The following is an 18,772-nucleotide window of genomic DNA, read 5'->3' as shown; positions in this document are numbered from 1 at the left end:
CTTCCCCTGCACCTGCCTAGCACATCTCTGCACCCACAGAGATGGCCCGGGAGGCCGCATGCCCTCTCCTGCCACCTGCATGCGTGTTCTCTTCTGTTCCGAGTCCCCCAGTCCAGAAGTTTACCGTGCATTACTCTCCTTTTCTTTTGCTCCTTTATTTATCTCTAGAATTTTTAACTTTGAGTCAAGTTACCCTTGCATGCCGTGTGAAGTGCTCCTTTGAGAGCAGCACCCCCGCCATCCCCACGTCTCAGAAGCCAGGGTCCTCAACTCTCAGCTGCTGCTTTTGGTAACTTATTCCCATTTCTAAATAACATGGCTGTGTTGCTGGCCTTAGCAGCACGCGCTGAGTTCCCTGGTGGGAAGGAGGAGGATTTAGCTCTCTTCCCCCTTCCATCAGTACATTCACCCCCAATCCCACCAGTCCTCTTATTGCGTGGCTAGAGGGGAGCTGGGGTTAAATAGTATTGGTTCCCTTACGATGATGTTGTAAGCATGACTCACTCTAAGTCAGGGATCAGTTATGGTCATAAATACTTTCCTTTCTTGCAGAACATTTTGTTTTTCCTGAAATTAACGTGTCAGATTTTCTGTTAGATTCCACGTGCTTATCTCTCCTTTGTTTGTTGTACATTTCTTTTCCAGACTTTGGAATACATAAGGCATTTGATCAGTTTTATCTTCTTGAGAAAAACATCCTGACATGCTCCAGTTTGAAATGGCTGCTCTCTAACATGTAGAGCAGACCAGCAGCATCAGCATCACCTGCAGCATGACAGGAGGGCAGACTCTGGGTCCCATCCTAGACTCACAGTATGAAAACCTCTAGGGTGGGTCCCAGCAAGCCATGCTTAATAATCCCTCACAGTAAATTTTCTTAGTGTTTGAGAAACAGCTGCTCTGGGCTTCCTCTGTCACCGTGGAGACTTCACAGGGCCACCCTAACAGGACTCCTTACCTCTCTCCTGGTTGGATCCAGGTGCAGGATCTGGAGCACTTGTCTTTCTCTGACTGATTTCCTTGTGTGGGTGGAGGGCATCCTGAAGTAGCTTTCTGAGATGGGGTAGATTAAACTATTTTGAGAACTCCTCTGTCTGAAAATGTCTGCATTCTTCCATCTTTATCCCCTATTTGGTTAGGTCACTTAGGTATAGAATTCCAGGTTGAAAATAGTATTCCTTCAGGATTTTGAAGGCGTCTTTCCATTTCCTTCTACTTCCTTTGTTGGCGTTGAGAAGTCTGATTCTGTTCTGATCTTTGGTACTGTTCATGAAGCCTCTTTTTCTTTGGCTCCTTGGTGGCATCTTGAAGAATTTTTTCCCTTGCCCCAGTGTTATGGTTTAGATACGGGGTGTCCCCTCACGTGTGAGACAAGGCAAGAAAGTCCAGAGTGAAAGGATGGGTTCTGAAAGCCTGACCCAACCCTGGGTCAGTCTCCTGATGAGGATTGGCTGGGTGGTGACGAGGCCAGGTGGGGTGTGGCTGGAGAAGGGGCTCCGTTGGCAGTGTGCCTTTGGGGTTCTATTTTGTCATGGTGAGGGAACTCTGTCTCTCCTGCCTGGTGGCCATGGGTTTCCTGAGCCACTTTGCTCCACGAGTCCCCTCTGCCGTGATGTTCTGCCTCACCTCAGGCCCCAAAGAATGGAGTCAGTGTATGAGCTGAGCCCCTGAAGCCGTGACCCCAAATGGGCTCTTCCTCTCCTTGTTGTCGCTGGTCTTTTGATCCCAACAGTGAAACAGCTGACTGAACCCCAGGGAATCAAACTGTGTCGGGACGGGCCTTGGTGGCATCTGTGCCGTCTGTTGTACGGTCCTTTGGTGGCTCTCTCAATCCAGGAGCTCCTTTTCCTTATTTGTTTGAAGATTCTTTCCTTTCGTATGTTCACTTTCTTCTTCCAAGAACTCCATCATGCTCAGCCTAAATTGACCTCTGATTACTGATCCCCCCCACCATATCCCATCTCTGGGTGTGTGTGTGTGTGTGTGTGTGTGGGTGGGTGTGTGTGTACTTTCTGGGAGACTTTTCTCAATTTCATGCTCACAGTTGATCTCCCTAGTTTAATAATCAAGCACTCTGTTTTGTTCTAGAGCCTGTGTTTACAGCGGTGCTTTCTTACCTTGTGAATGAGCTACCTCCTTTCATCGGAGGACAGTGCACTGTTTTTGTGCAAGTTTTTGTGCAGCCTCTGACTCCTGCTTGCTTTCCACATTAGTGTCTGTCCACAAACGGCTGGAGGTCCTTGTCCTCGCTGGTGGTCCTTGTCCTCGCTGGTGGCCCTTGTCCTCAGAGTCATTTTAAACAGGGAACTAAACAACTGATGCTCCTGGGGTGGGGGAGTTTCTCCTGGGGTGTTCCCTGTGGTCCAGTCTGGCTGAGTCCTTCCACTCAGAGCTCTTGCACTGGTCAGCTACAGCTGCTGAGCCAACAGTCCTGAAGTCTGTGGCCGTATCATCTGCCCTCTCGCTACCCCAGGACACCCAGACTTCTCCAGGTGCAGGGACCTCCCCAGACAAGCTGCACCTGTGCCTGGCACAGGGCCTTTGCACGGGCTCTTCCTCTCCCTAGAATGCCCTTCTCTGAGGTATCTCAGAGCCTCACTTTCAAGTTTCTTCTCAAAGCCACCTTGTCTCTCCCCATCGGCCCAGGCTCCACAGCTTTCTCTGTAGCCCTCCTCACCACACTCCATATTTATTTGTGGATCTGTTTAGCCCTTTCTCCTTTCTGTAAAGGCGGCTCTGTGGAGGGTTTACATTTGTTGTTTGTGACTCTGTTCCCAGGACCTAGAATAAATCCCAGACTAACACAAGGCAGTGCAAAGCGTGAGGTTTCTGCAGTGGAGAGATGGCGTTCACACGCAGCTAGTGGTCACGGGGGTTGGGAAGTGTCTCTGCTGTGTCTGAATTTAAATGCAGTCTGTTCCCCTTGCTCGCGGTGGTTAGGCTAAGTTCATGGAGATCGTGAATTGGTGCCTACTGAGCCTTGGTCCCCAGGGGAGGTGTGGTGAGGACCTGGGAGCCTCTGCTCGCGTTTCCAGTGGCCAGTCATCGGGGTGCTGTTCTGCCTGTTTCTGATTAGAGATCCCTCACTTAATACCTACTGTCACCTGGACCTCAGCCAGTGGCCCTTGTTTTCCTTCTGCCTCCGCTGGGCACATCACAGCCCCTGCCCGCCAGGGGGCACAAGAGGGCCCTTCAGCGCCACAGCTGGGGCCATTGCCAATAGCAAAAGTGACAATGAAACACAAGATGGGAATTTAAAAAATGCATTAAGAGGGCTGTGGAAAGGACACTTGTCTGCAGAGTGGGTGAGGAAGGGGCCCTGCCTCCCTCACCTGCACCGAGGTCTGTGGGGCAGCCCCCTCCTTCCCACTAGCCTGGGTGCACGTGCGGCGGGGAACGGAGAACACCCACAGGCATGGCTTGGCTTGACTTAGCAGCCAGGGAGTTTGCAGATACAGGATCGACAAGATCTCAGTTCACAGCAGGAATCGCTCTGTAATCTAAGGTGGCCCAAGGGCTTTTCTTTACCATCATCCAGTGGCATTAATGAAAAAGGAAAAAAGAACCAGGGAGGTTAATTTTGACAAGCACCTCCCCGCAGAGCCTCGTCCTCAAGGCTGTGGTCAGCAGGGAGCACCAAGCTGCAAGAAGCAGGGATGAGCTTTGCCCCAGGCCTGTCCTTGGGGTCCTGAGGGGCATGGAGGTGGGACTGTCGGGTAGGAACCCCTGGGCAGAGCCCGACTGACTTCGACATCCTGTGTCCATCCACCCCTCGGGGTTTTAGAAAGACGACACTCAACGTCTGCTCAAGAACCTGGAGCCTGGTGCACAGAGCCCCTCGGAGAGCGGCTCCCCATCCAGGAGGAGGAAGAGAGACGTGCAGCCGTCGAGGGACGCAGAGGCCCCAGATGTGAGTGCTGCCTGTGTGTCTGCCCGGGTGCCGAGGCGCTGCTGCCCACCCGGCAGGGATGGCGTGTTTCCCCACGGGCTTCTCCTTTGAGGGGTCACTTATGTATAAAATGCAGAGTTCTGGGCCAGCCTCTCGCACACGTGCTCCCAGAGGGGATGCCAGCTGGCTGCCCATCGCCAGGCTGCCCCTGCGTTCGGGGACTTTGTGGGGGGGGGGCGCGTCCTGTGCTCTCTGTGCTGCGTTCCCACCAGAGCAGTCTCGAGACTTCCCTGTCCCATTGTCACCACTCAGGAGTCCTGGGCCCAGAAGTGCCCTGGTCACCGTCCACCGGCTGCTGGGTGTCTGGTTGGCGGCCTGGCTTGCTCCTGTGTGGCGGGCACTAGGCTCCGCCCTGTCTGTGGCCTGGTTCCTTCTAAATGGACGTCAGTGTAGGGAGCGCGGGCCATGGCAGAGGTGTCAAAGGGGATTCTCCTGCTCCTTCCTCTCACCCTTTCTGAGCCTGCCCCAACCAAGAGCATCGCTGGTGAGCCAGGGGACAGGCTATGACATTTCCAGTCTGTTCCTGTGCCCAGGGAAGGACAGCGGGCTTCATCTCCTGGGGGAGGGGAAGACTGAACTGACATTGGTCAGCGCCTATGGGCACCAGCAGTTGTCCGTGTCCTCTCTGGGTGACATACGTGCTCCTGTGAATGACCTCACCCTTTTTCCAAATGAGGGATCTGAGTCCTGCAGCCGGGGAGTGGCCCGGCTTGGATTTGCGCCTGGGTCTCTCTGGCCCCTGCCCAGCAAGTGCTGCCATCCCCACATCCTTCTGTCAGCTCAGTGGCCCAGTGACCACAGGAGAGTGGCCGGGTGTTTTCAAACAAACCCACCGAAGCCTTGAAACCAACAGGGGCAGCTTCTGGTTACACTGAAGAATCGGTTTCCAGAAGGTGCCCAACCCCTGCACTTCTCAAGGGTTCCCGCAACCTGGCTCCTCTTGCCTGCTGGCAGAACCCTGAGGAAGGTGGGCTGTGTCCCCAGGGCTGACCCAGGCAGGTGGAGGAGACAGAGACCCCCTCTGTGACCCCAGGGCAGAGTCTGCCCTACGGGCGCACGCTGTGCGTCTCTGGTTCGTCTCCTGTCTCTGTGTCGGTATGCTCCTCGCTGCCCTGCCTGAGTGTGTGTGTGCACCTGAATCTGCGCAGCCTCTCTCCACCTGCACCTCTGGGCTGTGTGTGCTGGGGTGTCCATGTGACAGCTGAGTCTGGGGGCATGTGTGCCTCCCTATGTCTGCCTCTCCCATCTCCTCTCCTCCCTCTCTCCACTGCCTGCTCACCCCCTCACACTATGAAGATCGTGTCACCAAAAGGCAAGCCTATGTGCACACAAAACTTGTACACAACTGTTCACACCACATTATCCACGACATCTGAAATGTGAAACAACACAGAGGGCCACCGGCTGACAAATGGATACCTGAAATGCAGTCTGTCCACGCAGCGGAATATTATTTGGCCATTGAAAAGGAACCAAGCCCTGATATGTGCTGTAGTGTAAACAAACCTTCAAGTTGTCGAGCTAAGTGAAAGTCACAAAAGGCCACCTAGTACAGGACTGCATTGGTAGGAAATAAACAGGACTGAGAAGGTTATGGAGACAGTGGATGGTGGCTGCCAGGGACTGGGGAGGTGAAGCCAGGGTGGAGGCGACGGCCCAGGGCCCTGGTTTCTCCCCCTTGTGATGAGGATTTCTGCAGCAGCTGTGGTGATGTTCTGTGTGTCTGTGCAGACATGGAGCTATTACATCCTTCACCAGGGCGAGTTGTGGTGTGTGGACTACACCAAAGCTGTATACAGAAAACAGCCCTGCTCACACAGGGGCAGCTTTGGGACCTAGATCCTGCCCAGTGCTGGCTCTGTCACGTATTTGCTGTGTGATGTTGGGCAAGAAGCATAAGCCCCCGGAGCCTGGGGCTTCTCACTTTCACGGTGGCAATCAAGAAGGCTCCTCCCTGGGGAGGCTGAGGGTGCGGGTGGGGGCTTCGCCCCAGGATAGGTGTTCCCTGGGTGTGTAGGGCCCAGTTTCCTGCCCCTGCAGGGTCGGCTCACTTTCCTGCCTGGTGTTACTCGCTGACTGTTGAGCTAGTCCTGGCAGATGCCCGTGACCAAGCTAATAATTGCCCAGGGTTAAGTTAAAGATCTGCCTGTTCCAATGACTGCTTGCTGGGCTCCCTGGCCTTCGGTGGACTCCACATGTGTGGACAGGGCTGTCAGGGCACGACAAGCAGAGTCATGGCTGTTGTCCCCTACTGCACAGAGAAGGAGCTGTGCTGTGCCCCTCCGCAGGTGAACTCTGTTTAATGAGTAGCTCCTGTCAATCATTAAAGCCAGGCAAAATTCCAGAGAGCTCTGAGTCCACCCTAGGTCTCCGTCCTGTCCCTTGCTCTAGAGGGAGGGCGGGGACAGAGTCTTTGTGATGCGCTCATGCACTCGCTGGGAACACCTTTATGGTAGTGAAATGGCTTTTTCTACAATTATGCTTTAATTTTCTGAATAATTGCATTGCTTCAGCTGAAGAAGTTTTACTTTGTAAATCTGCATTACAACCAATTTTCTGAATAATTGCATTGACTCGGCTGGGCAGGTGGCCAGAATCCAGAGGACTCCCAGACTTAATAAGGAGAGCTTTAGAAGCTCAAGTTGGTGGGTTCCCTTTGGGTGGCTGGAGCCAGGCTGCCTCCTCCTCGGTTCCACACGCCAAGGGCTCCTGGGTCTTTCACTTCCTGGCCAAGGCTGTGATTGCCCCCCCGCCCTGTCCTCCAGGGCACTACCTGCCGCAGGTTTTGGGATGGAAAAGACAGACAGCTACACCGTGAAGCCACACCTGCAACCAGGACAGTGTTCGCCAGGCTCCCCGTCCCCGGGGCTCTTTCCACAGGTCTGGGGTCCTGCCCCGGCACCCTGTTCTTGCCCTGTTTTGCACACTAAGTGCAGTTCCCTGTGTCTGTGCTCACTCCCATTCTCCCCGCGTTCTTTTCATTCCTCCCACCTCTGTTTGAGGGGAGGTCAGAAGGCCCAGGGCTTTTCTGCCTCTGCATCTTTCCCTTGAGCAAATGTGTCCCCCTGGAGAACCAGCCTGGGCCAGCGTCCTGAGCACGTGACCTGTGCAGTCACCAGGCCCTGCTGGGAGGGGCCCTGGCCTTGGCTGCTGGGCTGTGCTGTCCCTCCCTCTGACAGCTTTCACAAGAACCCTCTCTCTGTTCTGCACTAGGCCCCCACTGTGGTGAGAGCAGGCTGGGTTCTGTCTGCTAGTCTCACCACTGTTCTTGGCTCTTGCACCATTTCATCAAAAATGCTTCAGCAAGGAGTGGGTCAGGTGCTGGGGTGGACAGCAGCCCTGCTCTGGCCCTCAGGTCAGAGGGAGGCCAGGAAGGTTTTCAGATGAGCAGCAATAGGAAGTGCATGTTTAAAAATCATTCGCTTCCCACATGGAGACTGACCTGGGAGGTGCTCACCCCTGAGCCTTAGTTTGCGCCTCTGTGAAGTGGCTGTGACCCTGGAGTCCCGGCCTCCCGAGCTGGCTGCTATCTGGCAACTGCCTGAGCAGATGGGCACACCGTGGCTGGCATGCAGTTGGCATGCATGGCGGGGAGCCAGGAGGGAAGCCGTTGCAGCCCTTCAGGGAAACGGGTGGCTAAAGGTGGGTCTGTGGACTCCCGAGGGCTTGGGGAGGGAGATTAGTGGGACTGTGGCTGGTCAGACCTGGGGAGTTGGGGTGCAGGGAGATGGGGTGCCTCGTGTCTGGGCATGGCAAGGCCACGCCTGGGGCCTTCTCTACTGAATTCCCACTTCCCTTTTGATTCCCTGGTTCTTGCTCTTGTTCTTCCCTCTTGCTATGTTGAAGGAACTAGCATGGTGTCAACTAATTGCACTTAGTGTGCAAAACAGTGCAAGGGATGCTTGTCACCTCAAGAGGACGAACCTGGAGCTGGGAGATTCGCATTCCCATCCTGGCTCTGGGGTTCATGAGCTGTGTGGCCTTGACCTTGGGCACGTAGCCTAACCTTTCTACATCCCGTCCTCTCCATCTGGGAAGTGGAGACGGTTACTCCTGTCAGATCCCAGGAAGCTTCGTGCACCACCCGGTTCTTGACCTCTGGGCCTATGTTTGTGAGTTGTGAGGTGCAGACAGGAGGCCAGAACCAGGGCCTCCACACATGGCTGCTCCCGGTAAAAGTGGAGACCATGGGTCACAGTGCAGCTCGCTCAGGAGCATCCCGTCCCCTCCATCATGAGCAGGTGGCCAGACCCTCTGTGAGCCCCATGGCAGGTGTCCAGTTGGGTGAGTAGAACAGTTGGAAGGAAGCTGGTCGTCTGTTCTGGGTGCTTCCTCCAGGATGCACAGGAAGCAACAAAGTGGAAGAAGAGGATCCCCCGAAGCACCTCGTTCCGGGGCAGGTCGCCCAGGGCCTGTGAGCAGTCCCCTGCGCCTGCCTTCACTCACTCACCCGGTGTCCCCAGCACGTTTCCCGAGCCAGTCTTCACTGCCTGGGCCGCGCACAGGAGGGCACGCCTACCGGCGGACAGGAGCAGAGGAGGTCGGGATACTTCCCAGAGAAGTCCTTCCTGCCACAGGGGATGGCTTGTCACCACTGCACCGGGGGCCCAGAGCTGAGGTTCTCCCCTGGTCCAGAGACTCACCTGGGAGCTTGTTCGTGTGGCCCTTGTGGGTGGGTCTCCTGGACCTGCTTACTGCCTGGGAAGACGGGGCTCAGACAGGTTGCTTAAGGGTCCAATCCAAGTCTTGTGTGAACATGTGTCATGGGTTTATACTATTGACCGTGCAAAAATTATTTTTTTCATTTTTAAAGAAGTTTAATTGGCTCATAATGATTATACCTACTCATGGGGTGCAATATAATTCAATATGTGTAAAGATGTAAGGTTCAAATGAAGGTCATCAGCATTTCCCTCTCCTCAGACAGGTATCATCCTGTGTTAAACTTAGCTCTCCTCGCTGTGTTCAGATGGGTCTCCAGCCATCGCAGGCTGTGCGCCTTCTCTGCTGCAGAGCACAGGCTGAGTCCTCCTGTGTAAAGTCATTCCTTGCTTTTGTTCTTTTCACTTATAGATTGTTCAAAATTATGTAGAAGACACTTTTAATTAGTCTCTGGTTATTCGAATCCTTACTGCTTTCTAAGCCAAAGAGTCAGAATTAAGTGATCATATATTTCTGTCCATATACCCTCCACCCATCCATCCACCTGCCCATCCGTCCACCCACCCATCTGTCCACCCACCCTCCATTCATCTTTCTCTCTACTTATTCATGCACACACATATATCTGTGCCTCCACCACCCATCCACCTTCTGTCTGTCTGTCCTTCTATCCATGCACCACCCACCCGTCTATCTATCCATTCTACCAAGAGAGACTTGCCGGGATCTGCAGGTGCCCATCACAGTCCCTCTGAGACCACTCCCCCACTTGGATCGTGGCATTTTGGACTCGTGGGGGTCTGTCTTGTTCTGCAGAAAGCCTCCAGACCACTTGTGTGAGCTTTTCTTTGCTGTGACCAAACTCCCTGACAAGAACACCTGAGAGAGGTTCATTTTGCCTCACAGTCCAGAGGTTCAGCCCATGGCCAGTGGCTCCGCGGCAGGAACGTCCTGCCAGAAGGGCATGCCTGGGGAGAGCTGCTCACTCTCGGCAGCAGGAAGCAGAGAGAGGCAGGAAGGGGCCAGGGACCAATATGGTCCAGAGACCTGCTTTCTCCGGCCACAGCCACCTGCCTAGGTCCTCACCACCTCCCAGTGGGCCTGGTCAGATTATTAATCCACCAGTGGGCTAGTCCACTGACGGTCCAATCACTCTCCTCTGAAGGTAACCACGCTGCCCCACTCGTGAGCTCTGGGGCTCGTGCCAGGTCTGAACCATGACGCTATTCCTTCTCTTTCCCAGGAGTATGAGCCGTCCTTCAACAGCAACATCACAGCATTCGCCCTGAAGGCCAAAGTCATCTATCCCATCAATCAGAAGTTCCGGGTGAGAGCTCTGAGCCTCGTCTTATAAGCGCTGTGATCTTGGTGACAATTAGGGCTTGGCGTGGGGTGGGGGGTCCAACGTGCAGCTGAGTCCCAGTCAGGGTGTTAGGCCAGCTCTTCCCCCACAGAGACCTTGAGGTTGAAAGCAAAACTTGACGGTTACTCCATTTATGACAGGATTGTCAGGGCTGGGGCAGGCCGCGTGTCAGGGAGGGAATGACCACAGTGCCTGTGTCCCCAGGGACACAAGTGGCAGCACAGTGGGGCAGCATCCCCCGCCTTCCCACACTGACACAGCCTGACGTCGACGCGGTCACCCCTCTCCTCCTCCCTCACAGAGCCTGGACTCAGGCCAGCGTGTCCTTCCCATGAGCGTCTGAGGGGCTGGCATGGGTTGTTTGTCACAAGCTGGGCATCTCAGCTTTGCAGTGGTGTCTCAATTCACCCATAAAGGGATTAAGTCCCAGGGAAGCTGCTGCCCTGTCCGTGGCCCCCCCGGCAGGACCAGAGTCCGCCACACCTGCCGACCTCACCCCCGTGACTGGCGCTCCCTGCTGGAGGAAGGAGTTTGCAGCCAGTACCTCTGCCACGCTCCAGGAGCCCGCGCCCCCTGGGGGCTCTGGAAGAGTTTCCTGGTCAAGTGTGTGTGAGTGTTAGGGGGACACGCTCCAGGGCACATTCCCACTCCCATCTCGGCCATTTACTACTGCTGGCCTCTCCCGTGCGGCGGTTTCCTCATCTGTAACGTGGGGATGATGGGTTCTAATGCCTCACCTGGTTGTTTTCAGGACTGTGGCATCAGCCACTCGGCACACGGCAGGATTTTAGAGTATTACATGCTTTTTTATTCCTGGTGCTGGGATTGAACCCCGGGCCTTGCGCACACTGGGCAAGTGCTCTGCCCTGAGCCACGTCCCCAGCCCACTAAACGATGTGCTTTTGAAGAGAGCCAGAGTGCCCTGGAGGCTCTGAGACTTCCCACACCACGGAAGTGACTCCTTGTTCAGTGTAGCATTTCCCAAACTGATTCTCCACAGAACCCTTGGGATGAACAGTAACAGGATAGAGTTCATGAACTGTTCCCTGGAACACACTTTGAGAACCACATCTTTCTTGCGCTCTCTGGTGGGTGGACGAAGGGCATTTATACAACAGCAACACCCACTGCTGAGTCTGTCCAGGCGGGACTGACCTGTGGTGAAACAGGCTGTGAAGACATGACCAGGAAGCTTTGGAACCCAGGACAGGACCCGGGGTCAGTTCATTCCAGCAAACAATGAGGGAGGGTGCTCAAGATGGGTGCAGAGCCTGGGGTGGCCCAGAAGCAGGAAACAAGGAGAGGTCGGCCACCAGAGCCAGCTGGCCTTACAGCTTGGGCAGTACAGTAGGGGACAGGGCTGCGCAGAGGTGTGGACATTCGCTGAACTCTGCAGCTGTGCTGGGCACCAGGCTGTGGCCTGGGCAGTACTGGTCATGGGTGGACTGCCTGGAGTTAGAGCTTGGGCCTGTCAGAGGGCAGTGGGGGCCACCTTGAGGGCCTGGGCCTGGAACAGCTCCTGCCTCCATGGGCTTCGTGGCCAGTACAGGTGGGGATCTGAGGCAGGGGAGGAGGGGAGGAGGGCAGGGAGGCCAAGTTGGCTGTTGGGTGTGGGGTACAAGTGGTATTTAAGGACAGAGCCAGGTTACAGCTGAGATGGGGCCCAGCACAGAGGGGACAAGTCCAGGGACAGAGAACATGAGTGTGAGCCAGGTCCCGGGGCAGACGCTCTGTCGGGTCACCAGCACCCTGCAGCCTGCCCAGCCAGGCCTTCCGGCGAGCTGCCCCGTCCATCAGGGAGAAGTTGCTAGACACAGGGGGGATGCACCGTTGATGCTGACAGTGTCTCTGCCCTTCTGCCACCCAGCCCCTGGCTGATGGCTCCTCCAACCCGTCCCTGCACGAGCACCTGAAGCAGGCAGTCCTGCCGCACCAGCCCACCGAGGCCTCCCCGGCCAGCAGCCTGGGCAGCCTGAGCCAGGCCGAGAAGGACGACGGCAGCTCCTCATCCAGCCTCCACTCGGCCAGCGACGACGGGTTCCTCGGCCGCAGCTTCCTGCGGGTGAGCAGCTTCCTGGAGGTGCTGGCCTGCGAGAGGTGAGGACAGAGAACGAGGCCGGGGATTCCAATCTCAGGCCACCAGTGCTCACACCATTGTCAGAGGAGGAGGGAACAGAGAGGTTAAGGGACTCGGCCACAGATGCACAGAGACCCAGCAGGAGAGCTGGGACCCCAGGTGGTCTGTCACCTTGTGATGTTGGCCAGCATTAGGGTTGGAGTCAGGCCTGAGCCCAGGGGACAGATGACGGGGGCCTCACTCAGTCCCTGTTGTGCTCCGTGCATTGCACAGTGGCAGCTAGCACTGATCAAGTGCCCCCGAGTACTGGGCAGAGAGTGCTCAGCAGCCAGGTCCCTGCTGTTCCCATCGGCCATTAGCAGCATCCAGCAGCTCATCGAGCGCCTCCTCATGACCCCGGAGTGTTGGGGTGAGTGCAGGAGGCAGGTGCACGCGGCCCGCTAGGAGCAGCAGGGCCGTGTTCTGGTCCTCACCGCTCTGGTCAGATGTGCTGACGTCTGTCCACCTTCTCTTGACTTCTCAGTGTGGACATCGACCTGTGTGTCTACAGCCTTCACCTAAAAGACCTGCGGAGCCTGGACACGGCGCTGAGGCAGGAGAAGCACATGGTATGTGGAGATGTCCATTTTCCTCCCCTTCTCTGTCCAGGGAGCGTGGACACCTTGAGGAACAGACTCAGGACAAGCGAAGCTGCCCTGGGGAAGGGCCCGGGGGTCAGCCTCCAAGTCTGGAAAGCAGCCGTGCCTGGCGGTGGCTGGGCCTCCCTTAACCAGGGTGCGTCTCCTGGTAGAGGCAGAGAAGGGGCGTTCCAAGGTCTGTGGGGTGACACTAGTGCTGAGAGTAACCATGAACACTAGTTTCACTGAACACTTACTGTGTGCTAGGCCCGGGGTGTATTAAACAGGTGATTACACTTAAGCATCACTATAAACCAGAGAGGTGGGGCCATTAGCTTCCCCATTTCACAGGAAACTGAGGCACAGAAAGATGGACTCACTCAGTCATAAAGCTTCAGATGTGGAGCAGAGACAGGAAGTTCAGTGTCCCACAGGTGGTGCCATCTGGGCCATGAGTGAGACAGTGGAGCTGGTCGACTGGGACAGCAGGACTGGCTCTGCAGAGGCGCCAGGCTCTGGCTGAATCTTGCCTGGGGTTGGGCTACTGGGAGCCAGAGAGGATGTCCCCTCAGCCTGGCACTGAGACCACAGGGGACAGAAGGAGCAGTGGTTCTTCCTTGAGGCATATTCTCTGGGCTGTTGAATGAGTCATAGAGAGGCAGGGGAGAGAAAGCGTCTGGGAAAGAGAGAGTGGAAGAGCAGCAGAGCAGTGGACTCAGACATGCAGATGCACCCACAGGCCTCTTGTCTGTACACTGGAGACGGCGAGGGTGCCCGCCCAGAGTGCACCTGGAGGAAGTCTGGCTCTGTGTGAGCAGGCTTGGCCTCATAAGCAATGCCAGTATGTGAAGCCGTAAATGACACCAGAAATCGGGACATAGAGGTTTCCCTGCACCCCGCTGCCCTGCCCCACATAGGTCCCTGGGTGCAGAGGCACCTGTGGCTGTAGCCTGCTTTCCCTGGGCCACACCCGCCCGCCTTGGGGGCTCTGTGCTCCTGGGGTGGGGGGGGGCTCCTATTCTGAGAGTGCCTCCAGCCAGCAAAGTGGTCCTGGCCAGCCCCGCCCCCCAGGGCAGCCTGCAGGCATGTGGGGCAGTTACTCACCACCAGGGAGGTGTGGCCTCTGCCCCCTGCAGGATGCAGTGGCAGACACCAGTGGCAGCCCCTGCCTTTGTGGAGCCCACTTTCTGGTGCAGTGGGGACAGCAGGAAACACATCCTACAAAGCACAGTGGCAGTCAGCATAGCACAGAGATGACAGGGTGCTGCCCAGGTGTGCAAGGGCCACCTGAGCAAGTGAGGGGGTCAGAGAACGGGCAGATGTCCCCGGGAAGACACACAAACAGAGTCTCCAGGGAGTTCCTGGAGATGTGCCCTGCACCTAGTGGGTGCTGCACAGAGGAGTCTCTGACACATGATTGACAAGCACACGGCCTCACTCAGTGGAACTTGCCCTCCTCCAGGGCAGTCCCCGAGGGCCTCCTGGGAAGCCATGCCACATCCTTTCTCCAGCAGAGATGGGCAGGGCTCAGGGTGATTCAGGCCAAGGGCAACTGATGCTGGGGACTCCCTGCTGGCCCTCGCTAGGGGAGAATGGGCCTGGACACGGACAGGAAAGACATGGGGACACGTTGCAGCTATAACCTCTGAAAGCAGAATGGCAGAGATGAAGGCAGATTCTGGGAGGTGGGGTGCTAGAATAAGGGGTGCGCCAGGACCAGGGGGTTTTCTTCTGGTGCTGGGACAGTCTGTGTCTCAACTGTGGAAGTGCTGCCTGGGTCTTTACCTGTGGTAACGCTGTATAGAACCACCCCCAAACACGCACACACACACACACACACACACACGCATGCACACGCACACACATATGGATGTACGTGGCTGGGGTGAAAACGGCTCTAGTTTGGTGTTGACATACTGAGCTCAGGGCAATCTCTTGCTTGACAGTGTGCCCCTGTGATCTGCAATGCCGTCCTGGGCATGAGCTCCTAGGCCTGTTTGTTTTTTGCACCTTCTCTTGAGTCTATCATTATTTCAAAATGGGAAGTTTTTAAATGGCCATCTTAAAAGCGACAGGACCAGGGTACGTGCTACTGATTACACTTGGGGTCAAAAAGATGCATTTGAGGCTAACATCTTGGGGAGAGAAGGTCACCTTGCACACCCGTGGCTTTCAGATTGTGGAAAGCCAGAACACGAATCTTGGTGCTCGTTACACGGGGAAATGGAATGAAGGATGTGAGAAGAGATCCAGGCTCGACCCTCAGCAGGAGGATCCCTGTGGCCATGCAACAGGGGGCACCTTGTCCCGCTTCCCAGCCCTAGGATCCTGTGTGTGACATGTCAAGACGTGCCCACCTGCCTGTTGCCCTGGCAACCTGGTGGTGACGTGTACTATGTGAGCCTGGCAGCTGAGGGTGTCTGGAACCGAACCCATTCAGAAACTGGCCCAGAGCTGCCTACTCCTCTAGCGACCTCACACTGAGGCTGCAGCTGGAATAGGGTGCTGTCTTCTTCCAGGGGCTCAACATCCACCATTCAACCAGCCACCAATGGAGATTAATCAGAAAAAAAGAACTGTGCCTATATCAGACATGTTGCTACTGCTCAACAACACAGTACAACTGTTGGCACAGCATTTGTGCTGTACTGGGCACTGCAAGTAATCTAGGGAGATTGTGGTAAGCTATGCATTGGTTAGTTGCAAATACAACTTACCAAGGGTTGGCTAGTTGCAAAAGAGATGACATAATTATACAATTATGCCCAGCAAAACAACCAAAAGATATTTGCTGTTGGGCTTTTATAGAAAAAAAAGTTGCTAACCCTGGGTCAAAAAATGCTTTATAATATGAACAGATCCATGTGACCTTTGACAAAGATGCAAAAACAGTTCAATGAAGGAATGAGAAACTTTGGGATACACGGTGCTGGAACAATTGGACAACAACTTCAGCCTCACATTTTATACACACTTGAACTCAAGTGGATCCTGCATGTCAGTGTAAATGTGTAAGGCTTTCAGACAAAAACAAAAGAGAAAATCTCCAGAGTCTCCAACACCACCAAGAGTTCTTACACCAGACACTAAAAGCTTGACATCATTAAGACTAAAGACTGTGGCTCTGCAAGAGACCTTAAGATGAAAACCCAAATTACAGCGCGAGGGAAAAGCTTCCAAGCCACGACGATCCCACTCCAGGACCATTGCCTAGGACATGAGGAACCCCGAGGGCCTCCTGGGAAATGAGCATCTGATCAGGACTTCACCAAGAAGGAGCTGGAGATCAGCACCATGAAGCCATCAGGGAAAAGAAAGTAAAACCACAGTGAATGTCGCCCCACGCCTGTCAGAACGACTGGACACAACACAGCCACACCACAAATGCTGCAAGGCCGTGCGGGGACTGGGCTGCTGGGTGGGCTCCAGTCACTGCCTCCTGGGCATTCGTCCCAGATGAGCTCACGTTTACCCCCCAACCTGTACATGCGTTCAAAACCCCATCTGGAAACCACCCCGAGGTTCACAAGGGGCAGATGGCCAAGCGTGGGGTGGACGGAGCAGCTCTGGGCTGTTGTGGGGGTCCCTGCTCCTAGGAGGGCTCTTTGGGGTTTAAGGGACATGCCTCCTTTGAGCAGGAGGCTGGAGGGATACTTTGTCCACCCTGGTTCTGGGAGACTCTTCTAATTCTCCCCGTGAGGAAGCGGCCTCCCTTTGCCATTTCTATTTCCCTGACACCTGTGGAGTGGGGACCGTGCGGAAAGTGGACACCTGATAAACACTCGAGGAATAAGTGAAGGTGAACATCATTCAGAAAGAAGATGGCCATCGTCATGAGGTGTCACCTGAGGTCTTTTCCTGCAGCCAAAAGCACGTGGAGGAGGGGGAGGGAGGGAGGGAGGAGAGCGGAAGTAGAGACGGACGGGAGGGAGGCCTGTGTCTAACCCTGTCTCCTGTTGTCCTTCCTTTTTGCCAATAGGTGTTTATTCAGATTTTTAAAATGTGCCTCCTGGACCTTCTTCCTAAGAAAAAGTCTGATGACGAATTATATCAGAAGATTCTGTCAAAACAAGAACAGGTATGTCTTGAACCTGTATTTCAGAGAGCTTAAAAAATAGTTAATTACTATATGATATTACAATAAATTATTTTTTGCTTTCATGTATAAAAATGATCTATTAAAATATAGATGTCTCCACGTCTTCATAATAATATCCAAAAGTATGTGTACAAGCACAAAAAGAACAATGCGTGTTATTAAAATTCAGGAGAACATTCAGAGCAGACAGAAGAAGAATGTTGGTCATATTAACTACTCAGGCACAATCACTGTTAATGTTGTTTTCTTGCATGAGTTTCAATATAAAGAAGTAATTTTTGAATTTATATTGTTTCATCCCACGTATAAAACTGTCTTTTCCTACAAAAAAAAAGAAGGCATGTGTTTATTGGTTATAGCTGTTTATTCTGCTTTGTATTCTGCTCTTCTTGGTCTTTTTTCCATCTGAGAAAACTTACATTTATTTTATGTGCAGCAAAAAGAGTCAGGGCTCGGAGTCAGGCTGGGTGAACTCGGAACCCTGGCTCCACCTTTTAGCGGTTTTCAAAATCCTAGTAATAGTGATATGTGAGCACTGCCATCACCTGTCATTACCGCCCCCATGTCACCGCCATCTTCATCACCATGGCCATCACTGCCAGCGTTTTCTTTTTATTACCACCACCAACACCATCACTGCCACCACCCACCACGACGTCATTGCTGTCACCACCGCCACCATCATGTGTATCAACAGCAGCATCACCATCCTCCTCCTCATCATATCGTGGCCACTCTTCACCATCATCACTGGGTGGTCATCAGCACTGTCATGTACTGTCACCACCACCATCTCTTCATCAACGTCACCAAGATCACCCTGCTACCTCCACTACTGTCCTCTCTGTCCCAGTGACCAGATGTTACATCATCTTCATCGCCACCCCCCACGACCCCCCCACGACCACCCCACTACCCTCCTCTTCATTGTCGTCCTTCTCATTACTACCACTGCCACTGTACTGTGTCATTGTCACAGTCGGCCTGGCTACCCACCACCATCTTCCTCATCCTCATCACTGCTCCCTGTATCTTCATCGTCATATCGTTGTTGTCATTGTCACCGTCATCGTCATCCCTGGTCCCACCATGATACTGGGGGCTTGGAGAGACTGTCTCCTCACCACTCTTCTGGATTCTACGGGAAGACTTCCTCCCTTGGTCCTGGGGAGAGGAGTGGCTCATCTTCCTCACTGCCGGCACCTTCACCGCCATCCTCACCCTCAGTACCACCACGAGCACCATCAGCAGGCAGGGCTGGACCTACATTATGCACCTTTCATGACAGTCCCACGAGTGACTGTTATTATCTTTGTTTTATAGCTGAGGAAACTGAGGCTCGGTGTGCTTAAGTGGCTTTCCAGTGGTAAAAACAATGATAATGGCAATATCTGTAATCATGTACGTAGGAATAAAGTAAGACACGCTGTCATGGAAGGAAGGAGAGATCTGGAGTCGCAGATCTCAGATCACCCTCTCCTGCTCACTCAGCCGTAACCCTGGGAAGCATCTTAGTTATCGCAGTGGCTACTGTTTACTGAGGCAGTCTGGCCAGGTGCCTGAAGGTGTGATTCAGTTTAATGCTCACAGCAGAGTTGAAACCTCTCGAGGAGGACAAGAAGTACTTAGAAATGTCAGTCGCCCTTTGGAGAGAAGCAGCATGACATATGAATGTGGAAGGGGGGACGAGCCTAGCACTGCCACTTCCTGCCCAGGAGTCTTAGGACAGAATGTCTGACTTCCATTTATCATGGTCCTTCCTCATCAGGAGGAAAGCTGTCACTTCCCTCTGTGGAGACGCTGTGAGGATTAGAAGTCCCATGTGGCCTCAGCGGGCCCAACCATAGTGTTCTGGCTCAGTGTGAGTTTTCCTGGTGAAGCTGGGCCCCCCCAGTGTTGGTCACATGGCAGTTAACACAGCTCTGCAGAAAAGAGACCCCTCCCTCGCTCCACGGTGGGGTTTGAAGGAACCATGATACAGGGGACTCCCGCGTTTCTTCCCAAG

General features: G+C 54.3%; 1 protein-coding gene across 6 annotated transcripts in view; it reads left to right on the top strand.

The window, feature by feature from the left end:
- Evc (EvC ciliary complex subunit 1) overlaps positions 1-18,772 on the top strand; it is a 51,958-nt gene that overhangs the window by 2,236 nt on the left and 30,950 nt on the right. For all 6 annotated transcript variants that reach the window (XR_013425667.1, XR_013425668.1, XM_021722209.3 and 3 more), the window contains exons 2-6: positions 3,785-3,910; positions 9,855-9,938; positions 11,842-12,071; positions 12,575-12,659; positions 16,648-16,746. Coding sequence is in view for 4 of the 6 variants with exons in the window: in XM_021722209.3 (XP_021577884.2) it covers positions 3,785-3,910; positions 9,855-9,938; positions 11,842-12,071; positions 12,575-12,659; positions 16,648-16,746 (624 nt within the window). In the remaining 2 variants the exon portion in view is untranslated. The remainder of the gene's footprint in view (positions 1-3,784; positions 3,911-9,854; positions 9,939-11,841; positions 12,072-12,574; positions 12,660-16,647; positions 16,747-18,772) is intronic.

Source organism: Ictidomys tridecemlineatus, chromosome 9 (genome assembly GCF_052094955.1).
Source record: "Ictidomys tridecemlineatus isolate mIctTri1 chromosome 9, mIctTri1.hap1, whole genome shotgun sequence".
In the NCBI taxonomy this organism is placed as follows: domain Eukaryota; kingdom Metazoa; phylum Chordata; class Mammalia; order Rodentia; family Sciuridae; genus Ictidomys; species Ictidomys tridecemlineatus.
The sequence above is the reverse complement of the archived record's forward strand: the minus strand, read 5'-3'. Positions and strand labels throughout refer to the sequence as shown.